Source organism: Sus scrofa, chromosome 13 (assembly GCF_000003025.6).
Source record: "Sus scrofa isolate TJ Tabasco breed Duroc chromosome 13, Sscrofa11.1, whole genome shotgun sequence".
Taxonomy (NCBI): Eukaryota; Metazoa; Chordata; class Mammalia; order Artiodactyla; family Suidae; genus Sus; species Sus scrofa.
The window spans coordinates 10,900,406-10,917,601 of NC_010455.5; the positions used below are offsets into that span (position 1 = coordinate 10,900,406).

The following is a 17,196-nucleotide window of genomic DNA, read 5'->3' on the forward strand; positions in this document are numbered from 1 at the left end:
CATTAATAATATTTTGGAACATTTTGAGATTAAAAGATCAATGTGGTCCTTTAGCTGCAAAAACTTCTGTCTTCCCTCCTCTCCCTATTTCTGTGGCTCCTTCCAAAGAGAATATCTCCCATTAGCCTTTTACTTCTCCCCTCCCCCCATGCTCTCCTCCCAAAAAACTTGCTTATTCTAGTAGATGTTTATGAACAAATGCCCTTACATCTCTGTCTCTGTCCTTCAGAAACAGTTAGGTGAGAAGAGCAGGCAACCTTATGCCTATTCAGAAAATAATAATATTTAAATAAAGAGACAAGAAAGTATATCTGTTATAAGCTTTTTCTTTTTTTTCTTTTTTAGAATTGTAGCTTATGAGTTTATCTACGCCCGCTATAGTCATAATTACAATTTAATATCTGCATACAAAAGCTATGTAAAAATCCATTTTTTTCCCAAATATACAAATTTTCTTTTTGGATAGTTTAAAACATTTTGATCACAGATTTCAATAGAGTTTTAGGCTGAAAAAATATGACCAACCTAGCAATATCACTTAACACTGTTTACAAAACACAAATCTTCAGGTGACGGTAAATCTCTTCCTACTCTGTTGTACTTTTCTGACTCTCAGGGCATGAGAACATGGTGGGGGAAAGAGTTGTTTTTTTTGAAGAAAGCCTGGATAGCTCATTTGGCTCTATAATCAAATGGAAAATGCCAATTAGGAAGAACCGAAAGAATGAAGTGGCATAAGGTCCGCTCATTCATGCCCTGATATCTCCCATGTTAGTGATACACATGTAATTAAAGTGTCTTCCTTTGTCTTGCATTGTGCTCCATAATTTACATGAGAGTTATCTGCATCCTGAGGAGGACAGATTTTGCATCTGATTGTCTTGTGCATAAGGTGGGTCAGCTTTAACTGTGCAACAGAAAGCCACAAACAGCGTTTTACCTGCACGATATTGCTCTTGAAGGCGGCATTAAGTAATGTAGAAATACACTAGAAATGCACACTTTTTGCATTTGCAAACATTTGTACAGCACAGTAAAAATTCTGTGATAAGGCCAAACCTTTTTTCCCCCCTCAGTCTTTTTTGCGTGTGTGTGTTGTGTTTTTAATGTATTTTTTTTTTTTAAAGATTAAAGTAAAAGGTTTCAATTGTAAAAAATACACACCGGGCAAATCCTTACCTGGATAATAAATATCTACATCACAGTACAATAAAATTTCTTCTCTATAAAATTTAAATATGGATTATAGTCTATCACTATCAAAAGAAACACTATGCTAATATTTCCATATTATTAAAATAACAGGAAAAATTACGAGCTTATTTTAGAACCTGATGCCATAGCCATTGGAAAGGGCAGAGAGATTCAAATGTCTTTAAGCACACTCCTTTTGAAGAGGAACGGTGGCTTGGTTATTCACTGAAATTCAGTTTATGAAAAAGGTTTAGCCTTACAAATGCTGGCTACATTTCAAAAACCATAAGACCAGTTTCATATTTTATGACTCATGCAGCAAAAGGTCAACAGGACACGAATGGGCTAGAGTTCCATAGAATAAAAATGTATCACGGACAGTGACATGCTTTGAGGGCGTCAGCAGTTCGTGGAGGCTGAGTCTGCGGGGGGCGGGGCTTCGTGTGGAGGAAGGGCCCGGCCTCACACCTGGTCACAGGAGGGCGACGAGAAGGCGATGCTGGAGCAGAGCCGGGCCTGGCGGTCCACCCCAACGACTGTGCTGCAGGTAGAGGAGGTGTCACTCAGGGCACAGGTGAGGGCGTCACTGGGCTGAGGCATCAACACGGCAAGTGTGTCACTGAGGACCGAGGCTCATTTGACTAGAAAAAGCTCAGAGGCGGCACGTGGTGTTTTGAGCAGAATCATAAAGAGGAAAAGATCTTTTTTTTTTTTTTTAAACTATTTCTAGAAACACCACACGTCTAATTGAAGAGCAAAGTACACTTGAAGGCTACACACACACACACACACACACACACACACACACACAGCACTCATCCCCAAAAGTTGTGATTTATAAATAGGAATCCCAGCTGTCAGGTTTGTTCCCCTCTGCTGGGATGCTCCCCACTGTGAGGAGTTTCAATCAGTCCACATTTGATTTGAAAGTCTGGACAACATAAGAAAAAAATGTTTACAAAAATCCAGAGCAAATCCCTCCTATTTGAGTTTTATGGGATGGAGTCTTGAGATGCACAAAATACCTCAGTCAGTTACAGAAGGAATGAGTCACTTTGCTCATAGGGGTCTTGATTCTTTCAGATCTTACAGCTTTTCAATCGAAGTACTTGAAGGCTTGTCCTATTCAGCCTAAAGGAGTCAGCTTTCGGCAAGACTTTTAGGTCAGTGGTTTGCTTGTTTAAAGCAATCAGGTAAGGAGCCATATTTACTTGGGGCTGGCTGGGTCACTGTCAATCTCCCCAACCATCTGGCCAATGGCCAATCATGGTTAATCCCGGAAGCTTTCTGATGCAGCTTTAGATGAGGCTCTGTACTTATACCAAATCTGGGGGTATCTGATGTACTGGGACTCTCTTTCAAACAAATTGGGAAGAACTTCCTTGGGACCCTTGCTGCCCAAGGAGTCCATGAACCTCCAGTACCCATCTGCTTGCCTTCCTCTGCTTCCCTTCTGAGGGAAAACTTGCCCCACTCTGAAAAGCTTCTTAGAGTTGCTCTGGAGCAGAGAAGGTGATTAAGTGCTTCAGTTTTGTTCTCCAAGGAGTGCCAACGAAGGGAACTGAGATGTTAGCAAAGTGAGGACTTGAGGAGACTGGCTAGAGGCTGCCTAGGGAAAATAAACCCCAAAAACCTGTCTGTAGAAAAGTCATGGCACGTAATCTGCCCATGAACTTCATGCTCATAATCTTCACCTCTTCACCTACTTCCTTTTTCTCTTAGCGAGTTCACAGAATCATTCTTGTTTGCTTTCCTCAGAAGACTGTATCATTGTCTCAGCACATTAAACAAATAATTTTCCTCCCAGATTATTTCTGGTCACACTTGGGATTTTTGATGCTGCGCCTCTCCCTTTCCCAAAGCCATCCTGCCTTTCTCAAAATAATTGGTGAGTAGAATGTCAAATTCCTATTTGGAATCAATACCAAATCTACTTTTCTTAACTGTTAAGATGGTCATAATTTCTGTCTAATTGAGTTAGAAATTTGAATATGAAAGAAACCATCAAAAACACCTGATTCCCCCTGCCCAAATTAGTACCATATTAAGTATGGCAAGGATTTGAGAGTTCAGGACATATTCATCAGGTGAGAAAGCCAAGACTCTAGGTCACAGATCTATCAGTTGACAGTACAAACTATAATTCAGGGACCATGACTTCTGGGCCAGTTAAGAAAGAATTAATCCACATGGTTTTTAGGCAAATTTTACCAATATGGCTTATTTCCCTTAGTACGTCCAGGATAAGGCAGTACAAGGCAGGCAGAAGAATAGTATATGTCTGCCATGCCAGTGAAGGGTGAGGTACATTCAACTGCGTGGGTATATTCTTCACCCACTTTCTGACTTTGAAACAACCAGGGGCACATTTGTTACTGGGCACACACTGCATCAGCATTTGTCCTTGGGGAGGTGGGTTGGGCAGGGAAGGTGAGTGAGGGTTCCTATGAATGGTCTGTGGGTATTTCTGTTGAATGTCTGTCAGGGCAATGCTATCAGAGAAACGGAGAGGGTCAGTGGCCAGACCAGTCTTTGTTTAGTGATAGTCACACCTCAGAGTTGGAGGGAAAAAGGGACCTGGGAACACTTGTGTGTTAGAGCAAAGACCAGAGGGATCTAAGGCCAGAGGGAAGCTGAGGGGGCTTTAAGACCACGGCATTTCCTTCAACTTAGAACGTAACCACAATAATCTCTCCTCAGAATTCCTCCAGAACAAGACTCAAATTTCAGCTTGCTATCTCTCCTTGATGAGAAGATTTGATCCACCGGGCACTTTGTTGTCAGGTCAGCAAAGAAGCAATCAAGTGAATAACCTCAGGCATTTGGGAGATGCAGGCCTAGGTGTCACTGAATAGCGACAACACTCTGTAAATAGGTTTGATTTTTGTGGGAATTTTCTCTGAGCCCACACTGTAAGAAGCCTTCTGACTATGAAGTAACACTACGTGGAATTTTTGGAAACTGTTGAATCACTGACATTAGTGAGGATTTTGGGCTCACTGAAGGCAACTGTTTTCCTTGTTGGCCTCAACCAGTCAAATACCTGCACATTTTTGAGTCATGCCCATGTGTAACTAGACTTAAATCAATATAATTTTAATAATGAAATTAAATGAGAAATTTCATTATAAAAATTATAGTGAAAGGACAGCTAATTTGAGGGAAACAAATATTCCTGTAGATTCTAGGTTAGGCTCGAGGAGAGAATAATGAGTACTAAAAACAGCATGCACTTGAATAGATAAAAATTTGTCCAGACCTTTCCTTTGGAAGCGAAAGCCTCATTTAACTAAAGGTGGTCTGTGCTGTGCTAATCTGAGCCCTGCAAAAATCAGGATTGCATCAAAGGGACCACATTGTCTTGGTAATAAGTCTTCTTTAGTCTTCTGCCTCGCCATTTTGCTTGCTTGAGTCTCTGACCGGGACAGATGGGAGCTGGTGATGACTTGGTGCTGGTGAATGAATGATTGTCCCCTCCCCACCTCCACAACTGTAAAAACCTCCAAAGCATTCACATCAAAGGACTGGAGAACAAAATGCAATAGTTACAAATACCCGCATTCAAGGGGCAATTTCATCCATGTCTATGCCAACGACTTCCTCCCTTTACCCCCAAACGATCCCTCCCAACACAAAGAAATAAAGGAACAAACAAAGAGGAGCGAGGCAATGGAATGAAATGACAGCCAGTAGTGCTGATGGAATCATGAGCATGAGTCAGTCAGTCTAATCCTCAAACACTTCCAAGAACAACGGGGGAAAGAGTTCTGTGGGGCATTCCACCTTCATGTGCAGGAAGCGGCTAGCGTGGCAGGCTCCAATCATCCTCAGGTCTGTCACCTTCATCAGGAGTTTTGGCCAAAAGTGAGTCACGTGGTGTTTTCGGTAATTGATATAGTGTTCAAAGGCCAGCAGGAAACTATCCTGGTATTTCTCTATTCTCTCAACGCAGGCAAGCCCTGGGCGATCTGAGAGAAGAAAGGAGATGGCTATTAACTCAGAGACAGAAAGGAGACGGCTTGCCCAGTCCAGTTCAAGCCCTTTGGTGTGAAGTGGGCCCATCTGGGGACTTTTATCTCCTAGGAATAGGCATGGATGCAACAAGAATTCTGGGGCATCAGGGACCAAGATACCAGGGAGTGCTGTAATTTACAAGAACGGAGTCAACACTTTGCTCAGATCAATATCTCTGGTTTAGACAAACCATCTCCTTGGGTGTGAAGGATACCCAAGGACAAATCACCTCCCTTCTAGGGTACAGAAGGAGAAGCCTCACCTAGGGAGTGGAACACTTTGCATAATGAGGAAGGATCTTGACGAGTGTGGACACGCAGAGAAGGGAGAGACATGAAAGGATACCAGGAAGATCTCAGGAGGCATGGATGCCAAAGGAGGATGTTGGCTGGGAAGAAACTGGTGAAGACAGAGCAGCACAATATCCAATATCAGTTGTTTATTGGACTGTAATGAACCACTCCTTCTCTTCCCTTTGAACTTTGGTTGCTACTGTAGCAGCCTTGTGTTGGTGGTGTCTTGGAAAATTAAAATGAAAAGGGGATGTAGGCTATGCTAGCATCACCCTGGACAGAGAAGAGAAGACTCATAGAAGGAAGCTAGAGCTAGAGGAGACCATGACAATGTACAGCCACAAGAGCTTCCCACAACATGTAGGAAAGACTCAAGGCAGTATCAAAAAACGATAAAAGGATATCAAGAGAAAGCTGGATTATTGGGGAAGAGCTAGGGTGCAAACGCTCAGGTTGCAAAAGTGTGTATAGAGGGAATGTACTTCAACATAATAAAGGCCATATGTGACAAGTCCATAGCTAACTTCATACTAAATGTTGAAGAGCTGAAAGCTTGAGAAAGATTAGGGAACAAGACAAGGGTGCCTACTCTTGCCACTTTTATTGACCATAGCATTATAAGTCCTATCCAGAGAAATTAGGAAAGAAAAAGAGATAAAGGCATCTAAACTGGAAAGGAAAAAGAGAAACTGTCACTATTTGCAGAGGAGAATCCTGAATGCATCAAAAGAGTAAAATATCTAGGAATAAATTCAACCAAGGAGGTGAAAGACCTACACACTGAAAGCTATAAAGCATTGATGAAGAAATCAAAGAAGACACGATAAGTAGAAAGATATCCTTTGCACATGGATTGGAAAAATTAATATTGTTAAAATGTCCACACTACCCAAAGCAATCTGCAGATTCAGTGCAATCCCTATCAAAATTCCAATGGCACTTTTCACAAAAATAGAATAAACAGCACTAAAATGTGTATGGAACCACAGCAGACCTGAATAGCCAAAGCAATCTGGATAAAGAAGAACAAAGATGGAGGCACCATACGCTCTGATTTAAAAGTATATTACAAAGCTATGGAAATCAAAACAGTATGGTATTGGCATAAAAACAGACACATAGATCAATGGAACAGAATAGAGAGCCTAGAAATAAACCCAGGCATATATGGGCAATTAATTTACAACAAAGGGGCCAAAAATATACCATAGGGAAAGGACAGTCTCTTTAATAAATGGTGTTGGGAAAACTGGAGAGCCACATGCAAAAGAATGAAACTAGATTCCCTATCTCACATCATACACAAAAATTAGCTCAAAATGGTAAGACCTGAAACCATAAAACCCCTAGAAGAAAACATAGGTGGTAAGCTAGCTGACACAGGTCTTGGCGATGAATTTTTTGTATTTGACTCCAAAAGCAAAGAGAACAAGAGCAAAAATAAACGACTGATACAACTAAAAATCTTTTGCACAGCAGAAGAAACCATCAATAAAATGAAAAGACAACTTATTGAATGGGAGGAGATATCTGCAAATCATATATCTGATAAGGGGTTAATAATTCCTACAACTCAGTAACAAAAACCCAAATAACCCAATTAAAACATGGGGAGAGGATCTGAATAGATATTTTTCCAAAGAAGGCATACATACAACTGGTCAATAGGGACATGAAATCATGCCTGGCACCACCAGTCATCAGGGAAATGTAAATCAAAACCACACTGAGATATCACCTCACACCTGTTAGAGTAGCTATTGCCAAAAAGAAAAGAGATAGCAAGGGAACCCTTGGGCATTTTTTTTGGGAATGTAAGTTGGTGCAGCCACTATGGAAAATAGTATGGATATTCCTCAAAAAATTAAAATAGAACTACCCTAAGGTCCAGCATTACATTCCTGTATTTATCTGAAGAAAACAAAACCACTAAATCCAAAGCATGTTTGCACCTCTGTGTTCTCTGAAGGATTATTACAATAGATAAGGTATGGAAACAACCTAAATGTTCCTGCTGGATGAATGGATAAAGAAGATGTGATTTACACACACACACACACACACACACACACACCCTGGAATACTATTTAGCCATAAAGTATGAACTGTTGCCATATGGAACAACATGGATGAACCTTAAAGAAATTATGTTAAGTGAAATAAGGCAGAGAAAGATGATCTCACTTATATGTGCAATCTAAAAAAATAACAACAGCGAAACAAATAAAAAATGCCAAGCTCATAGACACAGAGAGTAGATTGGTGGTTGCAGAGGCAGGGGCTTGGGGGAGGGTGAAAGGGGTGAAGGAGATCAAAAGGTACAAACTTACAGTTATGAAATGAGCCCTGGGGATGTGTAATATACAGTTAGGTAACAATAGTTAATAATACTGTGTTGCATATTTGAGAGAGCAAATCTCAAGAGTCCTTATCGCAAGAGAAAAAATGGGCAACAATATATGAGGATGGATGTTAGTTGGACTTATTGTGGTGATCATTTCTTTCTTTCTTTGTTTTTTTTTTGGCTTTGCGGCATGCGGATGTTCGAGAGCCAGGGATTGAACCTGCGCCACAGCAGCAACAATGCTGGATCCTTAACCCACTAAGCCACCAGGGACCTCTGCGGTGATCATTTTGAAATACAAATATCTAATTGTCATACTATACGCCTGGAACTAATGCAATGTTATATGTCAATTATACCTAAATTAAAAAAATGAAAAGAAATGTGTAAACCTGGATGAAATCCTCATACAGCTCCAGAGAGCACTACGATCCCCCTGCCCAGTTCTCCTGTTTGTGGCTCTGATCAAATACATTCATGCTTCAAGTGACCAGTTATGGAAATATCTGTATTAGTAAAACTCTTAATAGGATTCTGCTTAGCCTGAAAGAAAGAATCAGGGCTAATGTTTCAATCCACCCTTCTTGATTGTAAACAAAATATACTGGCTTTTGGACACCACTGTCCATCTCGGACTGCCATTTGTGCATTTTAATGTTGTATTTTCCTTCATATTTGATGCTTCTGCTCTGTGGCTCTACTCCCCCTGCCCCACATCTCTGTCTTATCTCTCTCTCTCTCTCTGAGTATGCCAGAAGAATTCTCCCCACAGGATCCTTTAACTTTTGATTCAAACAGAAAATCAACATGGCATTGCTCAGGGTATTTTCAAGGAGGAAAAATAACCTGGGTTTGGTGGCATCAAAACTCTGTCCCTTGGAATTCCTGTTGTTGCTCAGTGGCAGTGAACCTGACTGGTATCCATGAGGACTCGGGTTCCATTCCTGGCCTTGCTCTGTGGGTTAAGGATCCAGTGTTGCCTTGAGCTGTGGTGTAGGTTGCAGATGCGGTTTGGGTCCCGCATTGCTATGGCTGTGGTGTAGGCCGGCAGCTACACTTCTGATTCAGCCCTTAGCCTGGAAACTTCCATATGCCATGAGTGCAGACCTAAGGAAAAAAAAAGAAAGACCCCCCCCCAAAAAAAAACCTTTGTCCTTTGATGAGAGACAAAGATAAGGTGGTCATATCAGTGACACAGAGATGATGAAAGGACATTCTGATGAGGTCAAGTTGTACTAAACATGTTCATGAAGAAACACTTTAAAGGTCAAAAGACTGTTTTTAACTCCCTAAGACAAAAATCTCTCAAAGATGTGTTTTGGGATCATTCCCAGCTTACTCTCTGTTTATCACTGCAGGACCCAGGGACTTAGAGAATTAGCTCCTGGAGGAGGCATTGAAGAAAAATCCTGAAAGACAGTGTAAATGGAAATAAATAATGGGGCTCAGAAGACAATGCTGAGGAGGAAGTGGGGCCTAAGAGCTTGGATGTGGAGTGTCAAGTGTCCTGGAATATTTTTCTGGTCCTGGCAGTATTCATGAAAAGTATCTAGGTCATTGGAGCAGAGAAGATTGAAAAAAGTTAGCAAGTATGTCACGTGGCTGTCAGGCAGTGGTGGTGTCATAAAAATAAAAGAATTAGGGAGTTCTTGCTGTGGCACAGTGGATTAAGAATCTGACGGCAGAGGCTTGGGTTACTGCAGAAGCATGGGTTTGATCCCTGGCCCGTGCAGTGGGTTAAAGGATCTGGTGTTGCTGCAGCTGTGGCTCACATTCAATCTCTGGCCTGGAAGCTTCCATATAACATGGGTGTGGCCATGAAAAAAAGAATTGGTAAGAATCATTCAGTTAAGTATTTGACAGTTTGAAATTACATTCACGAGTTTGGCCATCTCCACACACTCCCTTTATCTACTTTACTGACATTATTTACTTAAGAATCTATTAAATTGGTTTGCTGCAGGGGAAAAAATATTTAGAAAATAATATTTAGGCCATAAATAGAAAATAATCACAAAAATGGATGCATGGCAAAAACCTTGATTAAACTTTAGCTAAAGTTTCTTGCTCAAGATGGCTCCTGAGATCTGCTCTCTCTTGGTTGAGGGAGGGGAGGTTAGCAAGTGTTAGAGAGGTGCGAGGGACAGATTAGCATCCAAATGAATCTCCTTCTTCATCTAATTTAGGAAGAGAGATAATTTGAAAGAAAACTCTAAGAGAAATAGCTTTCTCACTATGTGTTTCAATGTTATTTAAAACTCCCTTTGTACCACTAAAATCTTGGCTAAAAATTACTTGAAGCAAAAGAAGAAGAAGAAAAAAAAGGAGTTCCCATTGCGGCTCAGCAGTTAATGAATCTGACTAGCATTCATGAGGATGCAGGTTCCATCCCTGGCCTTGCTCAGTGGGTTCAAGATCCGGCATTGCCTTGAGCTGTGGTGTAGGTCGCAGACACGGCTCGGATTCCATGTTGCTGTGGCTCTGGTGTAAACTGGTGGCTACAGCTCCGATTAGACCCCTCACCTGGGAACCTCCATACGCTGCAAGTGCGGCCCCAAAAAAGCAAAAAAAAAAAATTACCTTGAATCCTCCCTTCAGGAATATAATCCCTACTTATTTAGTTCAGTTCTTTTTTTTCTTTGTCTTTTGTCTTTTTGTTGTTGTTGTTGTTGTTGCTATTTCTTGGGCCGCTCCCGTGGCATATGGAGGTTCCCAGGCTAGGGGTCGAATCGGAGCTGTAGCCACCAGCCTATGCCAGAGCCACAGCAACTCGGGATCCGAGCCGCGTCTGCAACCTACACCACAGCTCACGGCAACGCCGGATCGTTAACCCACTGAGCAAGGGCAGGGACCGAACCCGCAACCTCATGGTTCCTAGTCGGATTCGTTAACCACTGCGCCACGATGGGAACTCCAGTTCTTTTATTTTAAAGGATACTGAAGGCCGAGATGCTAGAGGAGCCACCCAAGGTCACACAGGGAGGCCTTAGATAATTTACCCATTTTATTTCTTTAGGGATAATTCTACTAAAGAGCTGGCAGCTCCGATTTCTACCTGGCTGTCCACTGGAGACAAGAGGCCAATAAGCAGCTCCTGTCATGTGAGTTTTCCCAACATCAGGCCAGCAATGAACATCTCTAGAGCAAGTCTGCTCCCAAGAGGGAATTGTATATAATATAACGTAATAGGGTCACATGGGGTGACACTGAATCCTCCATAGCAAGTCATGGGTTCTCACACTCAACAGGAAGGGATTGTACAGGGGTGTGGACTTTAGAAGGGGAGGAAATGGGAGTCCATACTAGAGCCTGTTCATCACAGAGTGCAAGAGGGTCCATTATTCTATTCTACTACTTATATTTATTTCTGAGATTTTCCATAGTAAAAAGAATCATTTCCTTTTAAGTGGAGTTCCCGTTGTGGCACAGCAGAAACAAATCTGATTAGTAAACATGAGGATTCAGGTTCCATCCCTGGCCTTGATCAGTGGGTCAGGATCCAGCATTGCTGTGAGCTGTGGTGTAGGTTGCAGACGCGGCTTGAATCCTGCGTTGCTGTGGCTGTGGCCTAGGCTGGCAGTTGTAGCTCTGATCTGACTCCTAGCCTGGGCACTTACATATGCTGTGGGTGTGGCCCTAAAAAAGAAAGAAAAAAAAAAAAAAGAAAAGCAAAAATTAACAAATGGGACCTTGCAAACTTACAAGCTTTTGCACAGCAAAGGAAACCATAAACAAAATGAAAAGACAACCTATGGACTGGGAGAAGGTATTTGCAAAAGATGTGACCAGTAAGGGCTAATTTCCAAAATATATGTACAGCTTATACAATTCAATAACAACAAACCAAACAACCCAATTGAAAAATGGGCAGAAGACTTAAACAGACATTTCTCCAAAGAAGACATATGGATGGTCACCAGGCACATGAAAAGATCTCATCATCATTAATTATTAGAGAAAGGAAAATCAAAACTACAATGAGGTACCACCTCACACCAACCAGAATGGCTAGCATCAAGAAGTCTACAAATAGTAAATACTGGAGAAGTGGTGGAGAAGGGAGAACCCTCCTGCACTTGGTGGGAATGTAAATTAGTGTAGCCACTATGAAGAACGGTATGGAGGTTCCTTTAAAAACTAAAAATAGAGTTATCATATGATCCAGCAATCTCACTCCTGGGTATATACCCAGACAAAACCATAATTTGAAAAGATACATGCACCCCATGTTCATAGCAGCATTATTTATAATAGCTAAGACATGAAAACAACCTAAATGTCCATCAACAGATGAACGGAAAATGAAGATGTGGTGTATATACAATGGGATATTATTCAGTGATAAAAAAAGAATGAAATAATGCCATTAGCAGTAACATGGATGGACCTAGAGATGATCATACCAAGTGAAGTAAGTCAGACAGAGAAAAACAAATACCATATGATTATCACTTATATGTGGAATCTAAAAAATAGTACAGACGAACTTACTTACAAAACAGAAAATGACTCAGAGACATAGGAAACAAACTTATGGTTGCCAAAGGGGAAAGTGGAGAGGAAGGATAAATTAGAATTATGGCATTACCATATATACACTATTATATATAAAATGCATAAACAACAAGGACCTACTATATAGCACAGGGAACTATATTCAATATCTTCAACTGTAATGGAAAAGAATAAAAAAGAATATATATTTATATATATATATATTCATATGTATGTATAAACAAATCACTTTGCTTTATACCTGAAACTAACACAATGTCGTAAATCAACTATACTTCAATAAAAAAATAAAAAAACTCAACGTTAAAAAAAAAACGTCTGCCATGCCAAAATTTTCTGTACCAAATACATTTCTAGACTGGCTTAAAAAAAGGAATTCTACTAAATTAACCCACAAGCATCACCTCTGTAAAGGATTCTCATTGTACTTGTGACTGATATTTTACCCATCTAGTCAATAATTAATCCAGTAAACACTTCTAGAATCCTACTAAACACTGGCCTAGAAGCTACGTGCACAATTAGATACATCTCTGTCCTCAAAATAATAAATAGTCCAGGTGTTCCCAGTGTGGCACAGTGGGTTAAGCATCCAGCATTGCTGCAGCTGAGGCATAGGTTGCAACTGTGGCTCGGCTCGGATCCCTGGTCTGGGAACTTCCATATGCCATGAGTGTGGCCAAAAAAAGAAAAAAACAAGGTCCAGAGGGAGAGATGAGCAGGTGAAGTAAGGAGCTGTAGGGCAGAGTGACAAGGGCCGAGGCACAGGTAAACTTAGGGTAACTCTGAAAATGCAGAGGATGACTTTGAAACCGCCTTCTATGTAAAAACTAGCTTTCCTTAAAGAGTCTGATGCAGCTTGCCTTTCTTATTTATTATGACATGATGCCCAAAGAAAAAGTGTCTGCGCTATTCTCCACTTTTCACCATGGAGAGTTAGAGGCTGTGATAATGAGCTGTGGCAGGTTAAGAGGGCTATAGATTCTTTTTCCTCCTCCCACCCAGAGCTAGACTGCAATCTGGGCTGGTGCTGGGACTTGTCTGGACCAGCAGTATGTGACTGAAATGATGCTATATGACTTAAAACTGGGCCTTATCTACAACTTAAAAAAAAATTGAAGTGTATATATTGTTTTCTTTTGGGGTGTGCCTGCAGCATGTGGAAGTTCCCCGGCCAGGGATCGAACCTGTGTCACAGCAGTGACAACACCCAGTCCTTAACCACTAGGCCACCAGGGAACTCCTCATCAAATCTTTTTTTTTTTTTTTTTTTTTTTTTTTTAGGGCTGCACCCACAGCATGTGGAGGTTCCCAGGCTAGGGGTAGAATCAGAGCTGTAGCTGCCTTCTTATGCCACAGCCATAGCAATGCCAGATCTGAGCTGCTTCCTACACCACAGCTCATGGCAATGCTGAATCCTTAACCCACTGAGCCAGGCCAGGGATCGAACCTGCATCCTCATGGATACTAGTCAGATTCATTTCTGATGTGCCACGATGGGAACTCCCTCATTGGGTCTTTAAAATGACTCTTTGATTTCCTTCCCTCCACACTGGGAAACCAGAAAGCGTCATGCCCTTGACACCCTCCTTCTGTTTCCAGGCTGTTGGCAAACCCCTGCTTGCTCCCTGGAGGAGAGTGAGATATGATTCTGATGCTAAAGGGGGACTGGAACTCATCACATGATTTGAATTAGCACTGGACAAGCACCAGCTCTCCTGAAGCCCCATCCCGAGTCTGCACACCCACCTGAAGACATCAGCAGGACGGCCTGGAGGAGGGCAACTTCGGTGTCATCCAGGTTGAAAGAAGACAAAGACATGCCCAGGTCGAAGATGGCATCTGACACCACGCCAAGACCCCCATTCTTCAGCTGGCCCCGCGTCACTGCCATCTCCCCGTTCAAGGTTAACGTCTCGCTTTCTGGGTCGTAGCGCACAGCAGCGCGAAGGGACATGATTTCCATGCAGCAGCCTTTGAGGAGGATGATCTGGTCTTCACATGGCAGCTGAAAAGAAGCAGCCCACGTCAGCAAGGAGCAAGTGGAGAAGTGTCATTAGGCACAGCACTTGAGATCTTAGTGTGTGGAACGATAGGAACGACCCCCTGCGATGACCCCTCTGCCCCCGCCCTGGGCTCCCTGAGCCCCCAGCTTTCACTCCCTGCTTGGCTGTAGGCTTTCAACACCATTTTTCACACTCCAAGTTGGTGGTCATATCTCCACTAGCCCTAATCCTGTAGTCTGCATTCTATTACAGTCATTTGTGTAATTGTGCTCAGAAGCCCTAACTCTGGAGGTTTCTGTTACAGCACCAAAAGTGAGACCTGCTTCACTTTACACAATTTTTGTCTCGTAGCTCTGACAGTTGATGGCTGACTTCACTGTTCAGCTGGCAACTGTGCTGCTCTGTCTCTTTTTCTTTTTTCTTTTCTTTGGTCTTTTTAGGGCTGCACCTGTGGCATATGGAACTTCCCAGGCCAGGGGTTTAATCAGAGCTGCAGCTGCTGGCTTACGCCACAGCCACAGCAATGAAGGATCCAAGCCTTGTCTGTGACCTACACCACAGCTCATGGCAATGCCGGATCCTTAATGCACTGAGTGAGGCCAGGGATTGACCCCACATTCTCATGAGTCACATGAGTGTTTGCAAGTGAGGGGAGGGTTGGAAGCTGGCTCTGTCAGAATCCAAGGTCAAGAGAACAGGAGAACTTGTTCTTTGAAGGACTTTGGGTGTCAGTTTCTGTAAACAATGAAAACGTGGAGTTCCTGTCGTGTCTCAGTGGTTAACGAACCTGACTAGTATCCATGAGGATGCAGGTTCGATCCCTTGCCTCCCTTGGTAGGTTAAGGATCTGGTGTGGCCGTGAGCTGTGGTGTGGGTTGAAGATATGACTCGGATCTGGCATTGCTGTGACTGTGGTGTAGGCCAGCACCTGTAGCTGCGATTTGACTCCTAGCCTGGGCATTTCCATATGCCGCAGATACGGCCCTAAAAAGACAAAAGACGAAAAGAAAAAAACCACCAAAAAAACAAATACGTAATGACACGTTTCCATCTTGTCGTTAAAACGGGTACCAATTATTTTTTGGGAAATACTCTTAGCAATACTTGACCAGTTTGGTTTACGTTATTATGTAAGGCTGAAAGTAATACCACTGAATGACTTTACAATATAGAGGATTTCATAGTTTTTACCAATGCAACCTACCCGCTTTACCATTTAATTTCAGATTGCTTTGCTTTTCATACAGAATAAAAGGCATTTTGTATTTGTTTCTTGAATCCATTCATATGAATTCTCTCCTTCTACTCAAGGGGGGAAAAAAAAAGACTGTGAGTAGGTCTTATTAAGGTTTTAATTTGTATTTCTTAATTACATCCTTTGATTCCTGTCCCAGGGGCATGGTAGGAAAGAGGAAACAGAAACTTGACTAGATCCTCCACAGGCAAATGGGGAATTGGCTGAGGTGGGCAGAGGCTGGCTTTACTGCCAAGGACAGCGGTCCTGTCCACAACCCCATCACCACACCCACTACCATCAGCAGGTGCCTGTTAAACACACATTGCTAAGCCCTACCCTCTGGGTGTCTGCATTCTCCAGATTCCCAGGTAATGCCCATGCACCTGATTCAGGGACCCCAGTCTTGAGAACCACAGACACAGACTAGCAAAGAGAAATTACTCATCAGATAAAATGACTGATTTTTTTTTTTCAGCTGTCACCAAGTGTGCAAACTTGGGCCTGCCCCATCTTTGTAGCCAAGTCTGATTACTGATGAAGCAGATCTTTTCTTTTGAAAACTTACATGAGTTCAAAATTTAAATAAAAGTGGAATCAGGATTTATCAAGGGTCACCAATGGCTTAAAAATGAGGTCAGGAGTTCCCGTTGTGGCTCAGTGGTTAGCAAACCTGACTAGCATCCATGAGGACGCGGGTTCAATCCCTGGCTGTGCTCAGTGGGTTAAGGATCTGGCATTGCTGTGAGCTGTGGTGTAGGTCACAGATGCAGCTCGGATCCCAAGTTGCTATGACTCTGGTGTAGGCTGGCTGGCGGCTGCGGTTCCGATTGGACACCTAGCCTGGGGACCTCCATGTGCCGCAGGTGTGGCCCTAAAAGACAAAAAGACAAAAATAAATAAATAAATAAATAAATAAAACAAAATAAAAATGAGGCCAGATGCCTTTTCTTTTAAGAGGGATTTGTAGGAATCTGATGAGACCTGTTTCCACATGTGGGCAAATAATCTCTTAGTCAGCTGGCAAAATGCTTCCATTGTGAGACAGCTCCAAGAAGGGTATGCCAGGTGGAGAGGCAGGGGCCCTTCACAGAGGCTTGCTGCCCCCTGGGATTGCGTCACTCATGTTGACTGGTGGGAAGGACAGCACTCTGCACTCTAGAAGTGATTCTTGCGTTGTCAGCAGTTCTGTCAGCCATGGTTTAGATTTTTTGAAGCCCTTGCTTGGTGGGTTGGCATGGATCTTAGCAGAAAATTATCGTGAGTGCAACTGAATACAGATGCATCAAACTGCTCCTGGCAAGAAACTTCTGGTTCCAAGACTACCTGGGCTCTCCAGCCCACTCCATTGGTAGCTCAGGGACCTATGCGGTTCATTTCCCTCCTTGTGGTTCCAAAGAGGGCTTCAAAGGGTAAAGGCCCTCAGGAGGCCACAGACATGGAAACCTATGCATCTCTGCTGTCAAGTAGCCTTCCTTTTTTTCTCCCTCCTCTTCAATTTGGAGACTACAAAATATCAGGGTTGAAAGAGATATGGGATCAAGACTTTGAAGCAGGCTTAAACTCCCGAGGGAAACTTGAAAGGAAAGCTTGCCA

At 42.5% G+C, this 17,196-nt stretch overlaps 1 protein-coding gene across 21 annotated transcripts in view; it reads right to left on the reverse strand.

The window, feature by feature from the left end:
* Positions 311-17,196, reverse strand: part of THRB (thyroid hormone receptor beta) — a 459,872-nt gene continuing 442,986 nt past the window's right edge. For 20 of the 21 annotated variants that reach the window (XM_021071429.1, XM_021071425.1, XM_021071436.1 and 17 more), the window contains 2 exons: positions 14,110-14,368; positions 664-5,162 (listed from right to left, as the gene is read on the reverse strand). In XM_021071429.1, coding sequence (XP_020927088.1) covers positions 4,921-5,162; positions 14,110-14,368 — 501 coding nt within the window. In that variant the 3' untranslated portion in view covers positions 664-4,920. Of the gene's footprint in view, positions 5,163-14,109; positions 14,369-17,196 lie in introns of all 21 variants that reach the window. The other variant, XM_013981419.2, reaches the window with a different exon arrangement.